The sequence below is a fragment of the Nothobranchius furzeri genome, chromosome 10 (genome assembly GCF_043380555.1).
Source record: "Nothobranchius furzeri strain GRZ-AD chromosome 10, NfurGRZ-RIMD1, whole genome shotgun sequence".
Taxonomy (NCBI): domain Eukaryota; kingdom Metazoa; phylum Chordata; class Actinopteri; order Cyprinodontiformes; family Nothobranchiidae; genus Nothobranchius; species Nothobranchius furzeri.
This window is the reverse complement of record NC_091750.1, coordinates 53,569,451-53,587,763: the sequence shown is the minus strand read 5'-3', so window position 1 is coordinate 53,587,763 and position 18,313 is coordinate 53,569,451. Positions and strand designations below refer to the sequence as shown.

At 41.3% G+C, this 18,313-nt stretch overlaps 1 protein-coding gene across 1 annotated transcript in view; it reads right to left on the bottom strand.

The window, feature by feature from the left end:
* Positions 1 to 552: 552 nt before the first annotated feature.
* Positions 553 to 18,313, bottom strand: part of LOC139072101 (dual specificity protein phosphatase 10) — a 39,520-nt gene continuing 21,759 nt past the window's right edge. The window contains exons 2-4 of the mRNA XM_070555335.1: positions 8,698 to 10,802; positions 8,164 to 8,466; positions 553 to 5,406 (exon numbers count right to left, since the gene is read on the bottom strand). Of these exons, the coding sequence (XP_070411436.1) occupies positions 5,141 to 5,406; positions 8,164 to 8,466; positions 8,698 to 10,786 (2,658 nt within the window). The 5' untranslated portion in view covers positions 10,787 to 10,802 and the 3' untranslated portion in view covers positions 553 to 5,140. The remainder of the gene's footprint in view (positions 5,407 to 8,163; positions 8,467 to 8,697; positions 10,803 to 18,313) is intronic.

Sequence of the window (18,313 nt, the reverse complement as noted above, 5' to 3'; positions counted from 1 at the left end):
TCCCTAAAGTCCGTTATTTAGAGAAAGGAAGAATTTGCTTCTTCTTCTTCGACAGTGCATGGCGGACTGCCCCATTAACTGATTTCCATAGCAATGAACACGCCATGTTGTTTGTTGCTTTGATTGGTCCTATCTAATTACATGCAGAGACATTTTGAAAGACAACCATAGATTCTGCCTCACAACTGAGCTCTTTCAATGGTGCATGGCCAGACTACATACTATAGGATGGGTTTGCCTGGCTGGAAAATAGGTGTAAAAGACACCTGACCATTTTCATGTTCAGCATGCATGTGAAACTCAGAGTGACTGATTTTCTTTCAAAAATAATGTTTAATCCTCTTTAAGATCTAGATGAACAGCTGAGTCTTGGTCTGAAGAGCTAACGACCACTCCAGAGAGAGAGAGAGAATATTTAGCGTGGGAGTCAGCTCGCATTAATGAAGCCTGGAACCCATCAACTTTCTCTTTAAATCGTAAAAGTTCCCCAGATAAGAAGTGACATCTCTCCACCAAGAAAACCCAGTCACATTTAAAACATACAAACAAAACTCTCAAGAATAAAACTTTAATGCACTGAAAAGTTCAATATCACAGCATTACACATCTAACTGTTATTATTCTTTTGCAGCAGGCATTACAAACCCTTCAAAATTTTGATTCTGGGATTTTTGTGTTTTAGCTCAACAGCTGATATCAAAATCTTCTTAATCCTCAACAGAATTAGGACTAAAAGTTGCTACTGTATGTTTGGACTAACGACTAACTTTAATCCTAAATCCGTTTGCCAAAATTCACATTGTTGCAGAAAAAGCAACAAAATGGTGCTACTTTGCAAACAACAAAAGAAGAAAAAGACCTTTCAGAAATATTTCACAGCTACATTTTTCTTTGTTGTCATGCTTGTAAAGGAAGACCACCAGAGACGGCTACAGATCCTGCAGTAGGGCACTCTGAAACTTAGGCAGCACGCTGAAGCAGTTTTCAAGCCCACCGTGTTCCACGGTGTCACGTTCACTCACCTGGGTCCACTCACTAAGTGTGATGGCCATAATCAAAGTCTATAATAGCAGCATTGTGTTTGTCACAGTGGACCTCAAAGAATTGTGACGAGTATAGTTGGTACATGAGAGTAAAAACATCTAAAGTACAAGGACCAACTACTACAATATGTAAATGTTACAGCAGTTCAAGAGACACAATCCATTGTGGAAAAAGAGGTTAAAGGTCAGATAACATGAGTTTACGGGTCTCTGAAGGAGAAACAGCACAGCGTTACTATGATGGTCATACCTGAAGAGTTCTGACCCCCAGCAAGATGAAGGAGGTGGTCTTCTTTGTTTTTCTTCTAGAGTTAGCTCTTCATCGTTCCTTTAAATCAATATCTAATATTTAATATTTGGTACAAGAAAGACCACAAAGTTTAAAAATGAGCAGAATACAAACAAGAAGAAGTCAGTTCCAGCCAAGAGGCAATGCACAGATACACGATGTTCCCAAAGAGTTATCATACACACGGCAATTAGTAACAGGTCTTCTTTTCAGGTGCAACACATAAACAGGGAACCTGTACACACACACACACACACACACATGCACGCACGCGCGCACACACACACACACACACACACACACACACACACACACACACACACACACACACACACACACACACACACACACACCGGCCCTGACGAAAGGCTCTCAAACGTCTGAGGTCAGCAGGGACATGAGAGAAAATGCTTCGGCAGCCTTTTTGCATATAAAGTTCATATAAAAATCAAGCAGGAGTAGCAACAGACCTTCTCTTTTCCTTCTGTGAGCAGAGAGGCAGGTTCAGCATTTTGAGCCGACGCTCCTCCAGCTGAAGGACGAGGTAAAAACGGGAGTATGGCATGGTGACCTGTGTTGCGGTCTGATAAATGTGGAGGTAAAACAATAAAAGGTCCATAGAGATGGAGCAGAATGGGAGGTGTATTCTGTCTGTAATGTCTCTTCCTTTAAAAAGAAAATGCAGTGTCCAAAACGAAGAGGAAGTCTGATTCAGGATGCCAGAGATTAAACACAATAAGTAAAATTCAGCATTACTTTACCTTAAAGGCATTTTGGTTTCACAAACTGCAGCCAGGCATTTTGTAAATCACAGGTTTTTCAGACACAAGGGCAAAATAAAAACCCTGGATTAAATGTTAAATGGAATAAAATCATAATAATTTGTTTTGTAAACTCCTAACCTCCATAGATTATCATTAACATGATTAATTGAAAAAAAATCTCCTTTAAGCTCCTGAATAGTTGATTTATCTTTCTTTCATATAATTGTTAAACAAGCTGGTTAAACCTATGCCTGTGTGCATTAAAACATACTATCAGAAGCATAAACTGTAATAAACTGGGATGTAATTCTTTTAGACTGATGGCCATTAAAGGCTGAGTTCATCACGTTTGTTTTGTGTTCATCCTGTTTAGCGGCTCATATATCTAAAGATAATTCAGGGATGCAGAGAAATAGATCACAGTGAATAAAAAAGTATCTAAATAAACCAAAAAACACCGTATAAATGCATAGTCATGAGAGAAATGGTTAGGCAGGCTGGAATGAGCTAAGGCAATTAAATGGGAGTAATATTAATCTGACTTTCGAGGATAGTTTAGATCCCTTGGAGTGTGTTTCTGTGAAAAGGGTAAAAATAATATCTTAACTTTTAAATCTGAAATATTCTTTATTTCTCTAAGCTGAGGCCATTCAAAGAGCTATCTACGTTATATCACATTTCCACAGAACCCTTCTTCATGAGTTTAGTCTGTGGAAATGATGTGACTTCTTTTGAGCCCATCGTGAAAATATATTTTTTATTTTTTTAAATATCACTAGCCTGCTTTTAGTCAGACAAAAACGTTAAATGCTACAAAATTTCACAGAGTTAAAAAGAACAGAACAAAGTTAATGAAGGTCCTGACAGGAAATATAAGTTGAAGGCTTCTTCATTTCATGTTTGTATTTTAGGGGTCAGGATTTTCTTTTAGTTCTTTACTTCTTTTAGAAAAAAAAAAAAGCTTTTGTCTCTGTCTGGAAAAAAAAGTCATAGAGCAAATGGAAAAAGTCAGATTTAGATTTGGACAGCCTCTTTTCTTGCCTTTCAGAGTTTCTGCACACAAATTCTCTTTGGATAAATAAATCTCTATGTGCTTCGTGAAGTTAGATTAATACAGCATTAGACCATGTAAAAGTAGGTTTTTAGCTAAAAACATCAACCCATTGTAGGTTTTTTACTAAGTGAACAAAAATGAAAATATATTTACCATGTGCACAGTCAAAGAGCAAGTCACCAAATCAACTTTTTTTTGCTGATAAACTATATAAATGAGTGTCTAATCATGCTGTAGACACATGTAGTCAATAATTTGGCACTTTAGTGCACCTTAGTTAAATTTTAAATATTCTGCCTAAAACTGTCAGTGTTGTGTAGTCTTCTGGTAAAAACTCTGCACTACATTTGAATTTAAATCTGCAATCGCTATTGGCTAAGAGGTACACTATAACAGGTGGGACATTATTATGTCACAATGTCGTAGTGAGCCTGTGTGTGTGTGTGTATTTGTTAGTGGCTCCGCCCTCTCAGTCTGCCAGGCAACAGCATTTGTTGCATTTTTCAAACAGGAAGTGGGAGTTGAGTAAGACTGGTAGGGGGTGACTTACTCTTTAAAGTAACACTATATAGTTTAAGCTAGTGTTTAAGCTAGAGCTTTAGCATTGATCTTAGTGATTACTGAGTTAGAAACTTGACCAGTTTCCTATCTGACAGCAATCTGCAGCCCTCTGCTGACCAAAAACTGCACTTGATAGTTTTGTGGAGCAGGTAGGTGTCCTAGGGGGGCACTCTTCACCTGTTGAGCTGTAAACTGCTAGCGGTTAGCATTTTCAGTTCACCAAGTGTCAATACAGAGCTCAGGAAGAAGAAAAAAAAAGAAGTTAGCTTTTTCTGTTGGCATCATGGCGGGGTCTGGATGTAAAAGTAAGAGACAAATGGCTTCAGAGGTGAAGCAAAGAGCTAAAACCAGAGTGAACGTTGGTGCGGCCTACGCTAGTTTGAGGGAGCTAAAGGAGGCTACAAAATTATGGACTGATGGCGACCTGGCTTTGTTGCTACTGGACTCCAACAGTATGACGCTTTTTACTTTGTGGTTTATTACAGTATTTGTTTCATGTTAGTGTTAGCTCGTTGTTAGCACTAGCTACAGTAGACTGCAGAAGGGTTGTTTACAGCTTTCTACTTTGAACCAGTCGGGCTAAGGAACAGGAAACTGCTCTGTTACTTTAAAAAAAAATCCTTATAATACTCACAGGATGGTGTTTCCAGCCCAAACCTCTGGTCAAATGTCAAATCAAAGTATGTACATAAAAAGGGTTGATGATTTCAGCTCCATAATAAAGATACTCACAGTGAACTAATTTCATTGTATAAATTGCACTCAGATCAGTAATCTGCTGCTACAGACAGTTCCATTTTCCTCTTTGTGATACGTTTTCTCAATAGGTCCTTCCACACTAATTAAACAGTTCTGAATTGGGGGGAAAAAAGACAAAGAAATACAATGAAAAGCAGTTACTGAGGTCTCAGCTAGTCATTGTGATAACTCATTGGCTGATAAATTAAAATTTACAAAATGCACGATAGGTAAAGTGCATTGTATGTGTGCTGCTACGAGTGGAAACATGAGCGTTTTAATTGATAAAAATGAACAAAAGTAAACTTTTTCATATTTATATTTCCGCTCTGCATGCAGTTATGACTTACAGTAACAGAGTCGCTGTTTCTGAGCGGCTCTGGACATAAACATCGGGAACATAAAGGAGGAGGCATCAAAAATGAAAGAAAAGATATCTGAGTGATGTTAGAGCTACACAAAATATTGGCACATTATCTCATAAACAGAATCCTGCATGAAAATCAAGTTAACAAAGGAATCATCCAGTTTCCCATCTCATGTTTCACAGTATTGAAAGTGCACTAATTGTTAAACACACCAAGATTTTGCAGGCGTACCTTGTGTATTTTTTCTCTAATGTGCTGCACTAGTTTATTTTATCGTCAGGTTTATTCCTTCCAGCTGACGCACCCGTGCCCCTTGACCTTTTTCACACCTGTGTCTCCACACCAATAAGTTTAGGCATCAGGATCCGAGGAGTCACCCCGGAGTTGAGGTCCCTCTCAAACTCCAACAGCTGGCCCATGAAGTTCAGATTAGGCGACACCACTGGGCGACGGCTCCGCACATATTTGTAGGCATCGGTCATCGTCATGAGGGTGTGCTTCATAAGGTAGGCGATGACGATGGTTGCAGATCGGGACACGCCTGCCTGGCAGTGTATCAACACACCCTTTCCACTCTGATATGCCTCTTCTGTGGATGACAGCAACCAATCAATTAGCTCAGATTCATCTTGAGATGTTACCCTTTTTATTTACTTGGGATTAAAAATGGGAACGTGTTTAGAAAAATTAGGTAATATAAAAATGCTTAAATTTGCCTATCTGACCCTGTTCTATGATATAAAGTAGGTAATCTTTCATAATTCTTATTTCCCCTGAGTCCCTTCCCTAGCCTCTGCAGCAATATGAATGATTTACACAAGCCAAGTGCGTCAACCAACAGAGTTGTGTATCCACAAGAGGGAGCTGCCACTTAATGAGAATGCACCCCAGTTCCCAGCATGCACTACGTGCCTCGGTCATCTTAGCACACCAACGTAGCTTGAATGCTAACTCAAATTGAATTGAACTATTGTCAGTCTGTAAACTTTAAGCTAACAGTGTTTACGAAAACAAGCCGGACAGTCGGTCATTACCGACGTGTTTTAACTTTAAATCGTCAGACATTAAGACAGACGTAACTCTTCTCTTGACTTCCTGAAAACCAGAAATTGCAGAAAGTTTGTTGATAATTTGCTGATTCCATGACACAGACATTTTTTTTTCAATAATCTATCACAGATCGTCTTTGGTCTCTGAAGCAGCAGCCTGCAGAGATTTGTCCACAGCGCACCGGAAGATGTAAGCGGCCGTATTACAAACACGAGGTAAGTTAAGATCCTTTCTTATTATTGCGATAAATGTGCTAAACTAAATCCCCAGATGGAATGACATTTTGTCCTTTACAGTGATTTATTAGAGTAGTTTGACAAACAGCTGAGATAAACCCGCATCTCAAACTTTCAGTTTTTCAGCCACCGCTCACAATAACCCGTATGAACCATTACATCATTTAGAAATATTTTCATGTGTATTCTGGTATTTCGTAATAATTCCTAATAAAATCTAATAATTTTCAGAAAATTTCTGTTGGTTCATTATTTAAGCAGAGAATCACATTGATGGTTATTTTTCAAAATATTTTTAACAGATTATTGTCACAATAAAAATTTTGTACAATATGTAAAGGTCAGAGGTCACTACAAAATGCAATTTTAAACTGTTACAAATCTGACGTCCACAAGGACATGGTTTAAAAATGTCCTGCATGAGACACTCACGTCTGAAAGTTTGGCATGCGTGGCTAAAAGGTTTTCACAAACACTGAGCTTACTATGGAAGAGGAGGGCGAGGAACGACAAAGTATTTATCTTTTGTGTGTTGTAGCTAAGGATGGGCACCGAATTCGGTACTTTTTAAGGTACCGACCGAATTCCATAGTACCGACCGAGCACCGATTCACGTCATTTCAAACGGTGCCTCATTTTGGTACCCGTCCTTCATAACGAGAACTTGCCTAGACAGCTGCACATGTGCAAGAACGTTTTGTTGTCGGTCGCTGCGAGCGAGTTGTAAACAGAGTAGCACGGTAGAAAGAACGCAGGCTAAAGCTTGGGTCCACTTCACTAAATGTGATGGGTAAATGGGTGATGAAACCAGCGACAACGATCTAAGTGAGACATCCTCATCTTAATCTGCTCTGGTAGGTAAATATAATTAGCTTGATATGTTAGCTTCCGTTTCACTAATGGTGCGTTCGCTTTCTCCTCGGAATTCCGAATTCCCTACTAGAAGAACATGAACGCGCTCTAAAGTTTGGCTTCACTTTACTAAATGCGACGGGTGACTGGGTGAAGATGAAACCAGTGACGATGATCTAAGTGTGAGGCATCATCGTTTTAATCTGCTCCAGCAGTTAAATAAACTGTTTAAGATAACGTTAGCTTGGTATGTTAGCTTCCATTGCTACCATTATTATCAGCTAATGGTGCGTTCGCTTTCTCCTCGGAAATTCTAACTTCCCAACGGGAAAAATCAAATGAAAAAAGACGGCGAAAGGAATGAAGATACACAGTAAATTTAGTTCACAGTAAAGATGTTTGCTTCAGTTTAATTATCAGCTTATAAAACTACAAGGACGATGTTAAAATACAAACAGTTGAATGTTATTTATCGTGATATATATCAAATATTGTTATATATTGAGAAAAATATATATTTAATTATAAAAGAGAATTAAAATAATAAACACTCAAAAGTATCGAAAATTGGTACCGTTAAGTACCGATATCGATTCGTAGGTACCGGGAATTAGTACCGGATCGATTCAAATGTCAAAGGTACCCATCCCTAGCATTCAACTTTATGCTACAATGGACTGTTGTTTTAGCCTGTTTAGCGTTAGCAAAGATCATGAGTGCTGAAGTTTTAGATGTTCCTCTGCTTGTAGATTTGATTAAAATGAACAGCAGCTCCTGCAGAACCCAACGAAGACCATGCAGATAATTCAGCTGTTAAAGGCAGGTGCGTCTGAGCAGGAAAATATCGAAAGCATTACTTGTCTGTTAGTGCAACAAAGCTGTTTGTGTGTGTGCACAATTATGTGTGGCTTTCAGCTCCTTCCAGAAGGGAAGCATTTCAAAATCTCTTCCACCCCTTCTTGATGATGTCACGCTACTGATCCCAGCTTTAAATCAGGCATGTTGTGAAACCTGAGCAATTTCAAGAGAACTTGTCTCACAACACAAATGATGCTAAAAGATCTCAAAAAGCAACATTTCGTGCTCCGGTCTAAAGAAATTCAAGAAAATAGCCAAGAGCAACAAATAAAGCACTGCATCATGCATCTTCTTGGCAAGGCAGTAATTCAACAACAGAGTCAGTATGCTTGCACACACGAGGTCCTCACCAATGAACTCAAAGACCTCCTCAAAGTACTGTCTGAGGTTTTGCTTGCTGTTGTCTGTGGCCGGGAGCCGTTTGTAGTGCAGTCCAACGCTGACATGGTACAGGGGCAGGTGTGTGGTCACGTTCACCACAAAGCCAATGTTGAGACGCAGCAGCAGGTCCAGGTCCTGGGCGTCTCTCTCGTTCCCCAAAAACAGAAAGGGCAGGATCGGACTGATGACAGCATTCTCTGCATCAGGAGTCATCACAGTTTCATCGGACAGAGAAGCTGGCAATGAGGACGACAACGGCAAAGACAGGCGCACTGGAGGAAGACAGGAAACAGTGCACAAATGTTTGAATTTGAGGTTCATAAGGAACTTGAATTATATCATGTCGTAACTGAAGTCACTTCCTATTTTAAATTAATCCTGAAAACTTTTTCATACTCTTTGCAATCAGTCTTCTGGGAAGTGTGTAATTCTCGCTAATTGTAAGCAATTAAAAATCAACTGAATGTAATTCATTGCAATAGTGAATTGTGGTGAACTCTTACTTCGGTTGTTCTCTTCATTTTGCTCGCTGTTAAGGGAGCTCAGGGCCAGGTGAAGCGACTGAGCTGACGGTAGGGAGTGTCCCCCCTCCCTATCTCTCTGCCATGGTTTAGGTTTGATGAGCGTGCTAGGGGCAGAAGGTGGAGGGGAAAAAGAGACAGGAGATGGAGGAGACACTGTGCGAGGAGAGGGGGATTGAGGATATGCTCCATCTTCATCTTGCTCGGGACCATCACTCATTCCTGCATCTTCTTTGTTTAGAAGCCTTTTCAGTGAGCTACGGCCGTCTTCGTACCCAGATCCCAGCCTACTACCCACAAAATCAAGGGCCGCCTGTTTGCCCTGCTGAAGTCGTCGTCGGCCGGCTTGATCTTTAAGATGTGTCTGTGCATATTCCTGAAGTTTTTGACAGTCCAAAAGAGCAAAGCTGGTTCCATTGCTGCCATTCTGAGTCTGACCTGAACAAGTTTTCCTAACTCCTACCCCCATTCCAGCACAGTTGTTCTTTTGGGCTCTAGAGTGGGTGATCTTCTTGGCCAGCTCCTCGGGCCATATAGTTGGCATGCTGTAATCATCGTCATCCCCCTGGAACATAGCCACTGGGTGAGCTGCTCCGATGCTTCTTGCAAGGGGTTTCCCTCGGCGAGGGTTGTACGTCACCACTATGGGGTCGCTGCTGCAGTAGCTGCAGCTGGAACTGCCCGTCTGAGATGCTTTGGGGTTGCAACCTGTGACACAGCTCTGTATCGCCCTCAGAGGGCCAGAAGAGGACAAAGGAGTGCAGGGAAGACATCCTCCAACTAGTTTTTTGCGAAGGATAGCAGGACTCTCGAAGTTTCTGGCCTCACCAGAGCAGGAGGCACAGCTGAGAGGTTTGAGCAGGTTTGCTCGACAGTCGGAAGCAGTGCTGTTAGATGAGGAGGTGTTGGAGGTGGAGGCGGTGGAGAGACAGCCCCCCAGGTTTTTCAGGCCCATATCTTTACTTCCCTTCTTCACTGCTCCAACATTGTGACCACAGGAAAACGAGGTGGAAGGGCTTCCTCCTCCTCCTTGAAAGCTAGAACTATCCCGTTTACAACCCCTGCATCTTACCAACCTCCAGCAGCCACAGCTGAAAGGGTGTGTACAGTCAATGGTGCAGGTATGGTCGGGGCTAGGAAACCCTCCAGCCTGAGAGGAACAAGGGGAGAAGGGAAGACCATGAAGGATATGGGGGAGGTGATCCCTGGTGCAAGGCGGGTGAGGCTGGCTAAGCTGCTGGAACAACACTGGAACATGTGCTGGTTGGGAAGGAGGGGGTGACGGGTAGGTAGAGTTTAGAATGGCAGCGTGGGGCACGGGAACAGAGTGGCGATGGTAGGGCAGACTGTTGCTATTATGGCTCTGATGTACAGTTCCCAGTTTGGAATTCTTCCTCTGACTCAACGAGGAAAAATCCTGGTCACATTTGTTACAAAAACCAGAGTGTTCCCTCTCCTTTTCACATCTGAATGAATCCTGTTGCGCCTGAGCAGGGACAAATTGAAGAACCCCTCCAGGGGAAGACGACAGCTGACGAACTCGCTGCGGTTTGTGCTCAGCTCCACCCGGCCTCCCTGCACAGCCAGTCTTTCTCTCAAACTGACCTTGCTCCTGCTGGGAGAAGACACATTTTCCTCTGCCACCTTTCACGCTTCCATTATGCCCTAATGAGTTGCTTGATCCTCCCCGCGCCCCTTTGTCCACAGTTACCTTGATGTCAATTGTATGCGTGTGGGAGGGCAGGCGTGGGCCGAGAGTTACAGTTCCATTGCTGTGACAGTGGCTGGGGACGTGTCTGACAACTGCTGAAGGGACTGGCTGCTTGGCCTTGAAATGCTGCGCGCGGGACAACCTGCGCTTGCATTCCACACTCAGATCTTTACTTGAGGGTGAATAAAAATGAGGCTGGGAAGAAGCATGGAGGTGAGGAGGGTGACACACTCGTCCATTGGAGGAGGATGTTATTTGGGAGGAGTGCTGTGGGACAGTTTGTGGGGACGCATCACATAGGGTTAGGTTTTTAGGGCGCTGAATTACAACTATACGCTCGTCAAGAGGGAGGGGAGGCATCTGGGTTTATGCAAAGCTGTTTGACAAAGAAGAGAGACAGAAACATGTCAGTGAGGAGATTTGCCACAAGACCTGTAATTATGAAGTGCTTAACATGCCATAAATCTGCATGCAAAGCATGCTCAAGGTTGTGATGACAATTTTGCATCAAACTTATATGATTGTGAATATATTTGTTTTTAATTTGCATTGTTTGGACCAATTCACTTACTTTTAAACAAATAGGTCATTTGTAAAGCTCATGACATATTCACAATAAATGGATCAAGTTTTCTGCTCGTATTTTATTTAAACTGTGGTATTACAAAACAACAAACCCTCCATCCCAGCTTTTTACACTTTCTATGCACTTCATATTTCTCCTTCATACTTACAGCAACAGGAGAAACCCAGGAATGAGTGCATGTTTGACTGTAATGGATTTATGTATCCATTTAAACATGCCCCTCAGAGGCTCTGCCTGCTTACACCATGGCCACACAGTGAATGTTATTCTGTATTTACAGTAAAATTAAATCTTGCAATACTAATATCTGAAACTAACTCCTGAACACTCGATCCAAGTTAATCCTGAAGCAAATTTCACTTTTTTGTGCTTCTGTGGAAAGGTGGTAAAAATTAATCTTACCTTTTGTATATATTGATGTTTGAAAAGCCTCAGTTTGGAGAAACAGAAACCAGATGCTAACTGCCTGATAAGCTAGCAGCGAACAGATTAGCATCATGTAGCAACTTGTTCATGTGAAATTCTTTACTCATGCAGCAGAAATGAGCACCAACACCTATACACCTGTTATTGTCCATATTGTCTAGACAAGTAATTGTCCGTGAGAAAATCCAGATTGTAGCTTTAAGGTGCAATACATTTTACCCCCTTTAGTGTCCTCTGAGAAAAAAACTCTCGATTTCTACTTTAATAAGTGAGAAATCCACTTAGCAACTGGCCCCACCATGACTAGCTATTAGCCTGCCCATCCAATCAGATCTAATCTGTTTCTCCAAGGTGAGGTGATTCAAATCTGTAATAAAATCTGTAAATCTGTAACAGATAAAACCCACAGATACCCACTCAAACGGATCTGAGATATCACTTTTTAATGTCACCTTCCCTGAAAACTGCATCAGATGAGCTGCAAACGCCGTTCATCCTTCTTTTTTAACAAGCTACATTCAGGAGTCTTGTGTCAGCTCCGTAATTTATTAGCATTGCTTAGTTTTCACTGCATCGTCACAGAAAAACAACATAGTGACTCAGCAGCTGACGGGGATTCATCTTCTTGGTCATCTCTAAAGCTCTGAGTGATGTCATTATCTCAGATGAAACACTTCCTGCCCCAATCTATTTGAACGGTTTATCCTGCCTATGAGTCAAATCTAAGAAGGAAACTTCAATTAGAAACAAGCATTTTCTCAAGGCCATGGTATAAACAGCAAACACACACACTTAGAGAAGATGTCCACATCATCACACCGCAAGGTTATCTGCATGTATCACACATGTATGCCTTTAAAAAAAAACACAAACTATGGACGTGTTATTAAATTAACCTCATGATGAATGTCACAGCTAACAAGGAGCTGTGTCTACTGCATGAGTTCATTTTTATAGTCCTGCAGTAGAGTCATTAAAGGGCTGCTCTAAAACGTTAGGATGAAATATTACTGTCATTAAGATGAAAATCCACCCCTGATACACACATTGTTACATACAAGCCGTCTGTGATCGCTGGTTGATGAGTGCCTTCATTTCCTGGTAGCATGGCTCTGGATGGCACTAGCAGTCAGCTAAAAGCAGAACTTAGCTAAAATCAGCCTAGCTGTGGCTGAAAAGCCACAGAACATTGATGGAGTAGTTACGCTACGCTAGAATGTTTGCTGAACTGAACAATTAATGGGGCAATAGACTGGGAACATTTACTAACAATTTAGTTTTATTTTCCATCATTTCCAATGTTATTTTTCCTAAATTAAACCCTGGGTGCCTTTTTAATGAGACTCCCTAATATGGATCTGATAGCATTGTGACAAATGACGTGATGAACTCCCTTGTTCCTAATGGGTGACTTATATTTAGTGATAAGTGAACACAGCAGAGAGAGCTCAGAGAATGGGCCAAGTGAGGATGGCTGAACCAGTAGTAGCATTGGTGGGATGTCCCCGCTCTGCAGAAGTCATCAAACACAGTCCAAGAAAGGAAACTAGTGAGCTAACAGAGTCACTGATTCATGCTTAGAACTGACTGAACTGTTTATTCTGATCTAGTAAAAAAGCAACAATAGATCTGAGATCTGGTCATGTAACAGATCCAAGAGGGAACCCCTATTATTCCTTTCCCACAGCTACACTCATCAACACCAGCTCGTCCAGAGGGATTCCTAGCAATATCCTGGCCAGACAGGACATATAATCCCTCCAAGTGAGTTCTGGGACTTCCCTGGATTCTCCTCCCAGTGGAATGTGCCAGAACCACATCACCTGGCTCTTTTCAATGTGGCTCTGCCTCAAACTCTTCTTCTTTTTGTCCAGACTTCATGACTAAACAGTGAGTGTTGGAACTCCTTGCAGCTCAGCTCATCCTTCACGATAATAGACAATGAAAGCTCTCATTCTTTTCCATAAGTTCATCTCTTGCTCCGTTCTGCCAGGATACCATCAATTAATCCCCAGCCTGATGTGAGCATTCCACTTTTTGCCATTCAAGAACCATGGCGTTAGCCTAGAAGACTCTACGCAATTCCCTGAGCAAAATTATTTTGCTTTGCATGTTGGTCTAGCCACGCTCCATTGAAACCTTTGCAGCCCTGGCTAGCATTGTGGCTGGCCAATCACAGCGGGTTTATTTAGAAAAACAATGTATTGTTTAATTTTTTATGTAGTTCTTCCACAATGTAATGGCGGACTGCCATGTTGACTGACATCCATAACGGCCCAGTCACAGCACTCTATTGGTTTGATGGGCCAATCACAGTGCTCTATTGGTTTGATGGGCCAATCACAGCACTCTGTGGGTGGGTGGGATGTTACTGAAAAAACAAAGATGGCGACACCTAATTTGAAATGGCTTTGCATCAACTTTGGACTATTTTGAATTGGGCTTTTCTTTGAGTCAGCTAAGAGGTACTTAAGTTTAATTAGAAAAAGGATGTTTTTGCATCTTCTTTGACGGAATATAGTGGACTGCCTCATTGACTAACATCCGTATGTCACATTGTTTGTCGTCCAATAGTATGCAGAGACAGTTTGAAAGACAACCATAGATTCAGCCCCACGACTGAGACCCGTCAGTGGACCGTGGCCAGACTGATCATATATATAGAGTGGCTTGCCAGGCCACCATGACATGGCAACTCAAATAGCCAGAAAAATACTGTTAATTCAGTGTGTTGTGTGATGCTCGGGTCACATATTTCTGGGAAAACTAGGACTCCACAATTCATGTGAACATTCCACTAACAAGAAGACGGCAGTGGTCTCTTTTAGCAGGATAACACACCCCGCTAACACATCCAATTATAATGTCAATATTACAATAACATGATGAAGAGTGTGACTCTTGATTGTTTTAACCAGTGTGGTAGACAGCATCCTGACATTTTCAGACCTCGTACGGAAGATGCCAAAATTGAAGAAAAGATATGGAGTATCTTCACATAAGCTGTATCCTTTGGGGTGGATTTTCATTTTAACGTTACATCCTAGAAAATAAAGGTTCTCTCAGGGAGTGGTGACAACATCGGCTGACAGAAACAAAAGAGGGGCAAAGATAAAATACAGAGGGGACAGATAATAACACGACACGGTGACCCACAGACTAGCAGGGGTAGAAGGAACATGTCAAAAACAACCTAGGGACTCCTTTAGAACCAACAGTGTTACCGACCCATGGAGAAAGCCAACCACGCTCCAGCATCCCCATGTCGATGTAACCCAGAAGCTAGAACCTTAATGAGGTATTAACTAATTGGCTTACTAATATGATCCATCCTCAATTTAGATAAAATATAAAATATAAATTAAGGAAATTAACAATACTAATTAATAGATATCTAATTAACTAATAGATAATTTCATAATGAATTATTGGAAGGGTGAATAACTAAAATAAGGAGTTTAATATTAAACATCGGTTAAAACAAGAATCTTGAACATCACTAACAGAAACAGAAGAGGAAAGCTGTATACTATTGGTCCAGGTGGGAATCTGAAATTTCATTGGCTGAGAGAAATAAGTCCCGCCTCCGCGAAATAAAACCGTGCGACGCAGCTGAGCGAGAGGAGAGACAAACGGCTGTGCAGCACGCAGATACAGAAAGCAAAGACTGAGCGGTTAGAGAGAGAGAGAGAGAGAAAAAAAAAACAACGGTCGAGGCCGTGAAGAACCCTGATTTGGGTGCCGCATAGATAGAGGGAGAGGCGGACTTGACTCCTTCTAATAAGAGCTAGGAACTTGGAACCAACGCGGTGAGTAAAGAAAAAAGAAGAGAAAAAGCTAACGATGCAACTTAAAAAAAAAAAGGAAACTTAAATAGCTTATCAAATTAATTCCATTCTTATAGATTTGTGTGGAGACGACAGAGTGAACCAATCCTCTGTAGGAGGGAACCGTTGGAGCGCGTTGGTGAGTGAGTGAGATTAAATTCAGTAAATTATTAAATTCAAAAAGCTAATTACAGCAACCGAGGTGACAGCAGTGGGCTGCTAGACGTTAGATCCCAGGAGTTAACATCTCAAACTACCAGTTAACGGTGGTAGGGCATATAGGAGTTAACGGCTCAAACCGCCAGTTAACGGCGGTAGGGCATATGGGATTCCCAGGAGTTAACGGCTCAAACCGCCAGTTAATGGTGGTACGGCCTAGATGTACAAGGTCCTCAGGGGCGTTATAGCTAACGCCATAGAATTAGCAATGCGTCCCTTAACCAAACATTTAATAATAAAAAAAAAAGATAAATAAAAATAAATAAAAGCTAACTGATTAGGGAGGAATTATTTTACAAAGGTGGACCAAAGGACCAGAATTTATATTTTGTTGAATTTTGTTATAGGACATTTTATTTATTTATTTATTTATTTATTTATTTATTTATTGTGTTACAGATATACAAGGTGTCACAATGCTGTATAGAAACACAACTAAATGTATCCTTGTTGTCATGAATGTATTTCTTGTTGAATAGTGTAGAGTAATAGAATCTAACTGAGCCTATTGAGCTGAACAATTGTTGTCATATGTAATTATATTTCCAGAGCTACTGAGAATTATTTTAATAGACAATCAAATTGATGTTATGTTAGTTGAACTGTGAACCCAAACATGATTGGCTATGCCAATAGAGTGAAGCATTTGTTAAGTCTGTAAGACTTTATGCTGTGATGTGACGAGAAGGGTCGATGCCAACTCGCTAACAGTCCTGTTGTTTACAGGCTGGGTTTTTTTTTTTCCTTGGGTTTGATCCCGACTCCTATGATCACTCACTTGGAACGAGAACGGGATTTCTTCCTGACGAGGGAGATGGCGAGCCTTAACCACTGAACGAACCAGGACATCTCAAGTAACTGAAGAGCAGACTGCTCTCTTCTGTGAACAATCTCAACGGTGTGGTAGGAAAAAATCGCACCACCGGACTCTGACTTTCACCCCAAGCGTGGGGATTTGACTTGACGCCGGCTGACTTGTGACTCATATGATCAAATCTCATACCGACCATTTTACTATTGTCGATTGTTTTCATCTGTTTTTATGTGTTATCTTTATGTGTTATATCTCCCATTATTATTAAAATTTAGTATATAAACCGTTTCATGCTATACCCGTGACTCCAGTCATTCTTAAACAACCTCCAATTCTCCCCGAACCTAATTATTGGCCCATTTGTTTATTTTTCTTTTAATTATCTTATTGTATCCTGTAATCCGGTTACATAAAACTTGGCGAGCCAGCCAGGAGAATTGTAGAGTTGTTACCTTAGCTAACCATTGACTGACATCATAAGAGTGCCTGGAGGTCACAGTGGTTTGCCATTTTGGCATTATTGGTACTTTTGAGTGTTTTAAAATGGAAGTTGTGAAAACAGAAAAGGTCAAAGTTTCAAATGCTGTTTTAATCAGTGGGTTAACTGATACAGACCTTGATAACAAAGTCTTTGGGTTTATGGAAGGATTCGGACCAGTTAACAGGCGCATTAAGTTACCAAACTGTGATCAGATTATTGTGGAGTTTCAACATGAAGCCACTGTTAAGGAATTAAAGAAACAATGTTTACCCTATGACAAACCTTGTACTAGGAACCCAGATGTTTTCTTCCATATTCAAGACCTAGCCAGCGCGTACAGTCTAGAAACTAGCACATCTGCCACTGATGCCTATCTGTCAGAGCTCAGGGACATAGCTGCGCGTAGCAATCAATCATTTAAAGACCTTCTAATGGAGGAACTGGCAAAAATTGGGGAATCTTTAGGAAGGGATACCCATGCATCTGAACCAGTCACTGAACCAGAGCCAATGCTCCATAGTGACCAAATTACATATTCCCTGCCTTTAACACCAGAAGTTAACTATATGAACAACTCAAAGGACAATTGTCCACCTACAGAGACTGGAAAACAAAACCCTTGCATTCCACCAAATCTTTTAAACACACCTGAGGTTCAGCGAGTTATTGTGGAACACATTGTTAAAAGCAGTGAGGTTATCCCTCCGCCTACTTCACAATACAGACTAAAACCGTTCTCAGGGCGAGTTCCACACCCTTCTTTTGAAACTGACTATGATACTTGGCGTAGTAGTGTAGTGTTATGCATAAATGATCCTTCACTCACCAAGTCCCAAATTGTACGAAGAATCGTGGAGAGTCTGTCAGCCCCAGCAGCGAGCATCGTTAAAGCTCTTAGTCCAAAATCCGACCCGGAAACGTACCTTGAACATCTCGATTCAGCTTACGCAGCTGTCGAAGACGGCGACGAGCTCTTTGCTCGCTTCTTAAACACAAACCAGGACAGTGGTGAAAAACCTTCCGATTACTTTCAGAGGTTATACACCTTGTTAAACCTAGTTATTCAGAGGAATGGAATTTCCTCCAGTGACGCCGACCAGCAGCTGCTCAAGCAGTTTTGCAGAGGCTGTTGGGACAGCTCGCTGATTTCAAACCTGCAACTCGAACAAAAGAAAGACAACCCGCCTCATTTTACAGCACTTCTCCTCAAACTGCGCACTGAAGAAGACAAACAGGCTACTAAAGCAGCACGCATGAAACAACACTTAGGGGCACAACGAACTAGAGTGTATTCAAATGTGCAAACAACATGCTCTCAGAGTAAAAACACTTGTGAACTGGAAATAGATGATAACTGTGATGACTTACGCAAACAAATCGCTGAGCTCAGGAGCCAAATTGCACAGCTTAAGGTTAACAACACAGATAAAAAGGCAAAGAAAACTCAAAAAGAGTCAAAACCCCGTGTGGGGACTAAAATTCCAGATGAGCCCAAACAGATTCAGCAGATAACAGCAGTGGTGCCTAGACCAAA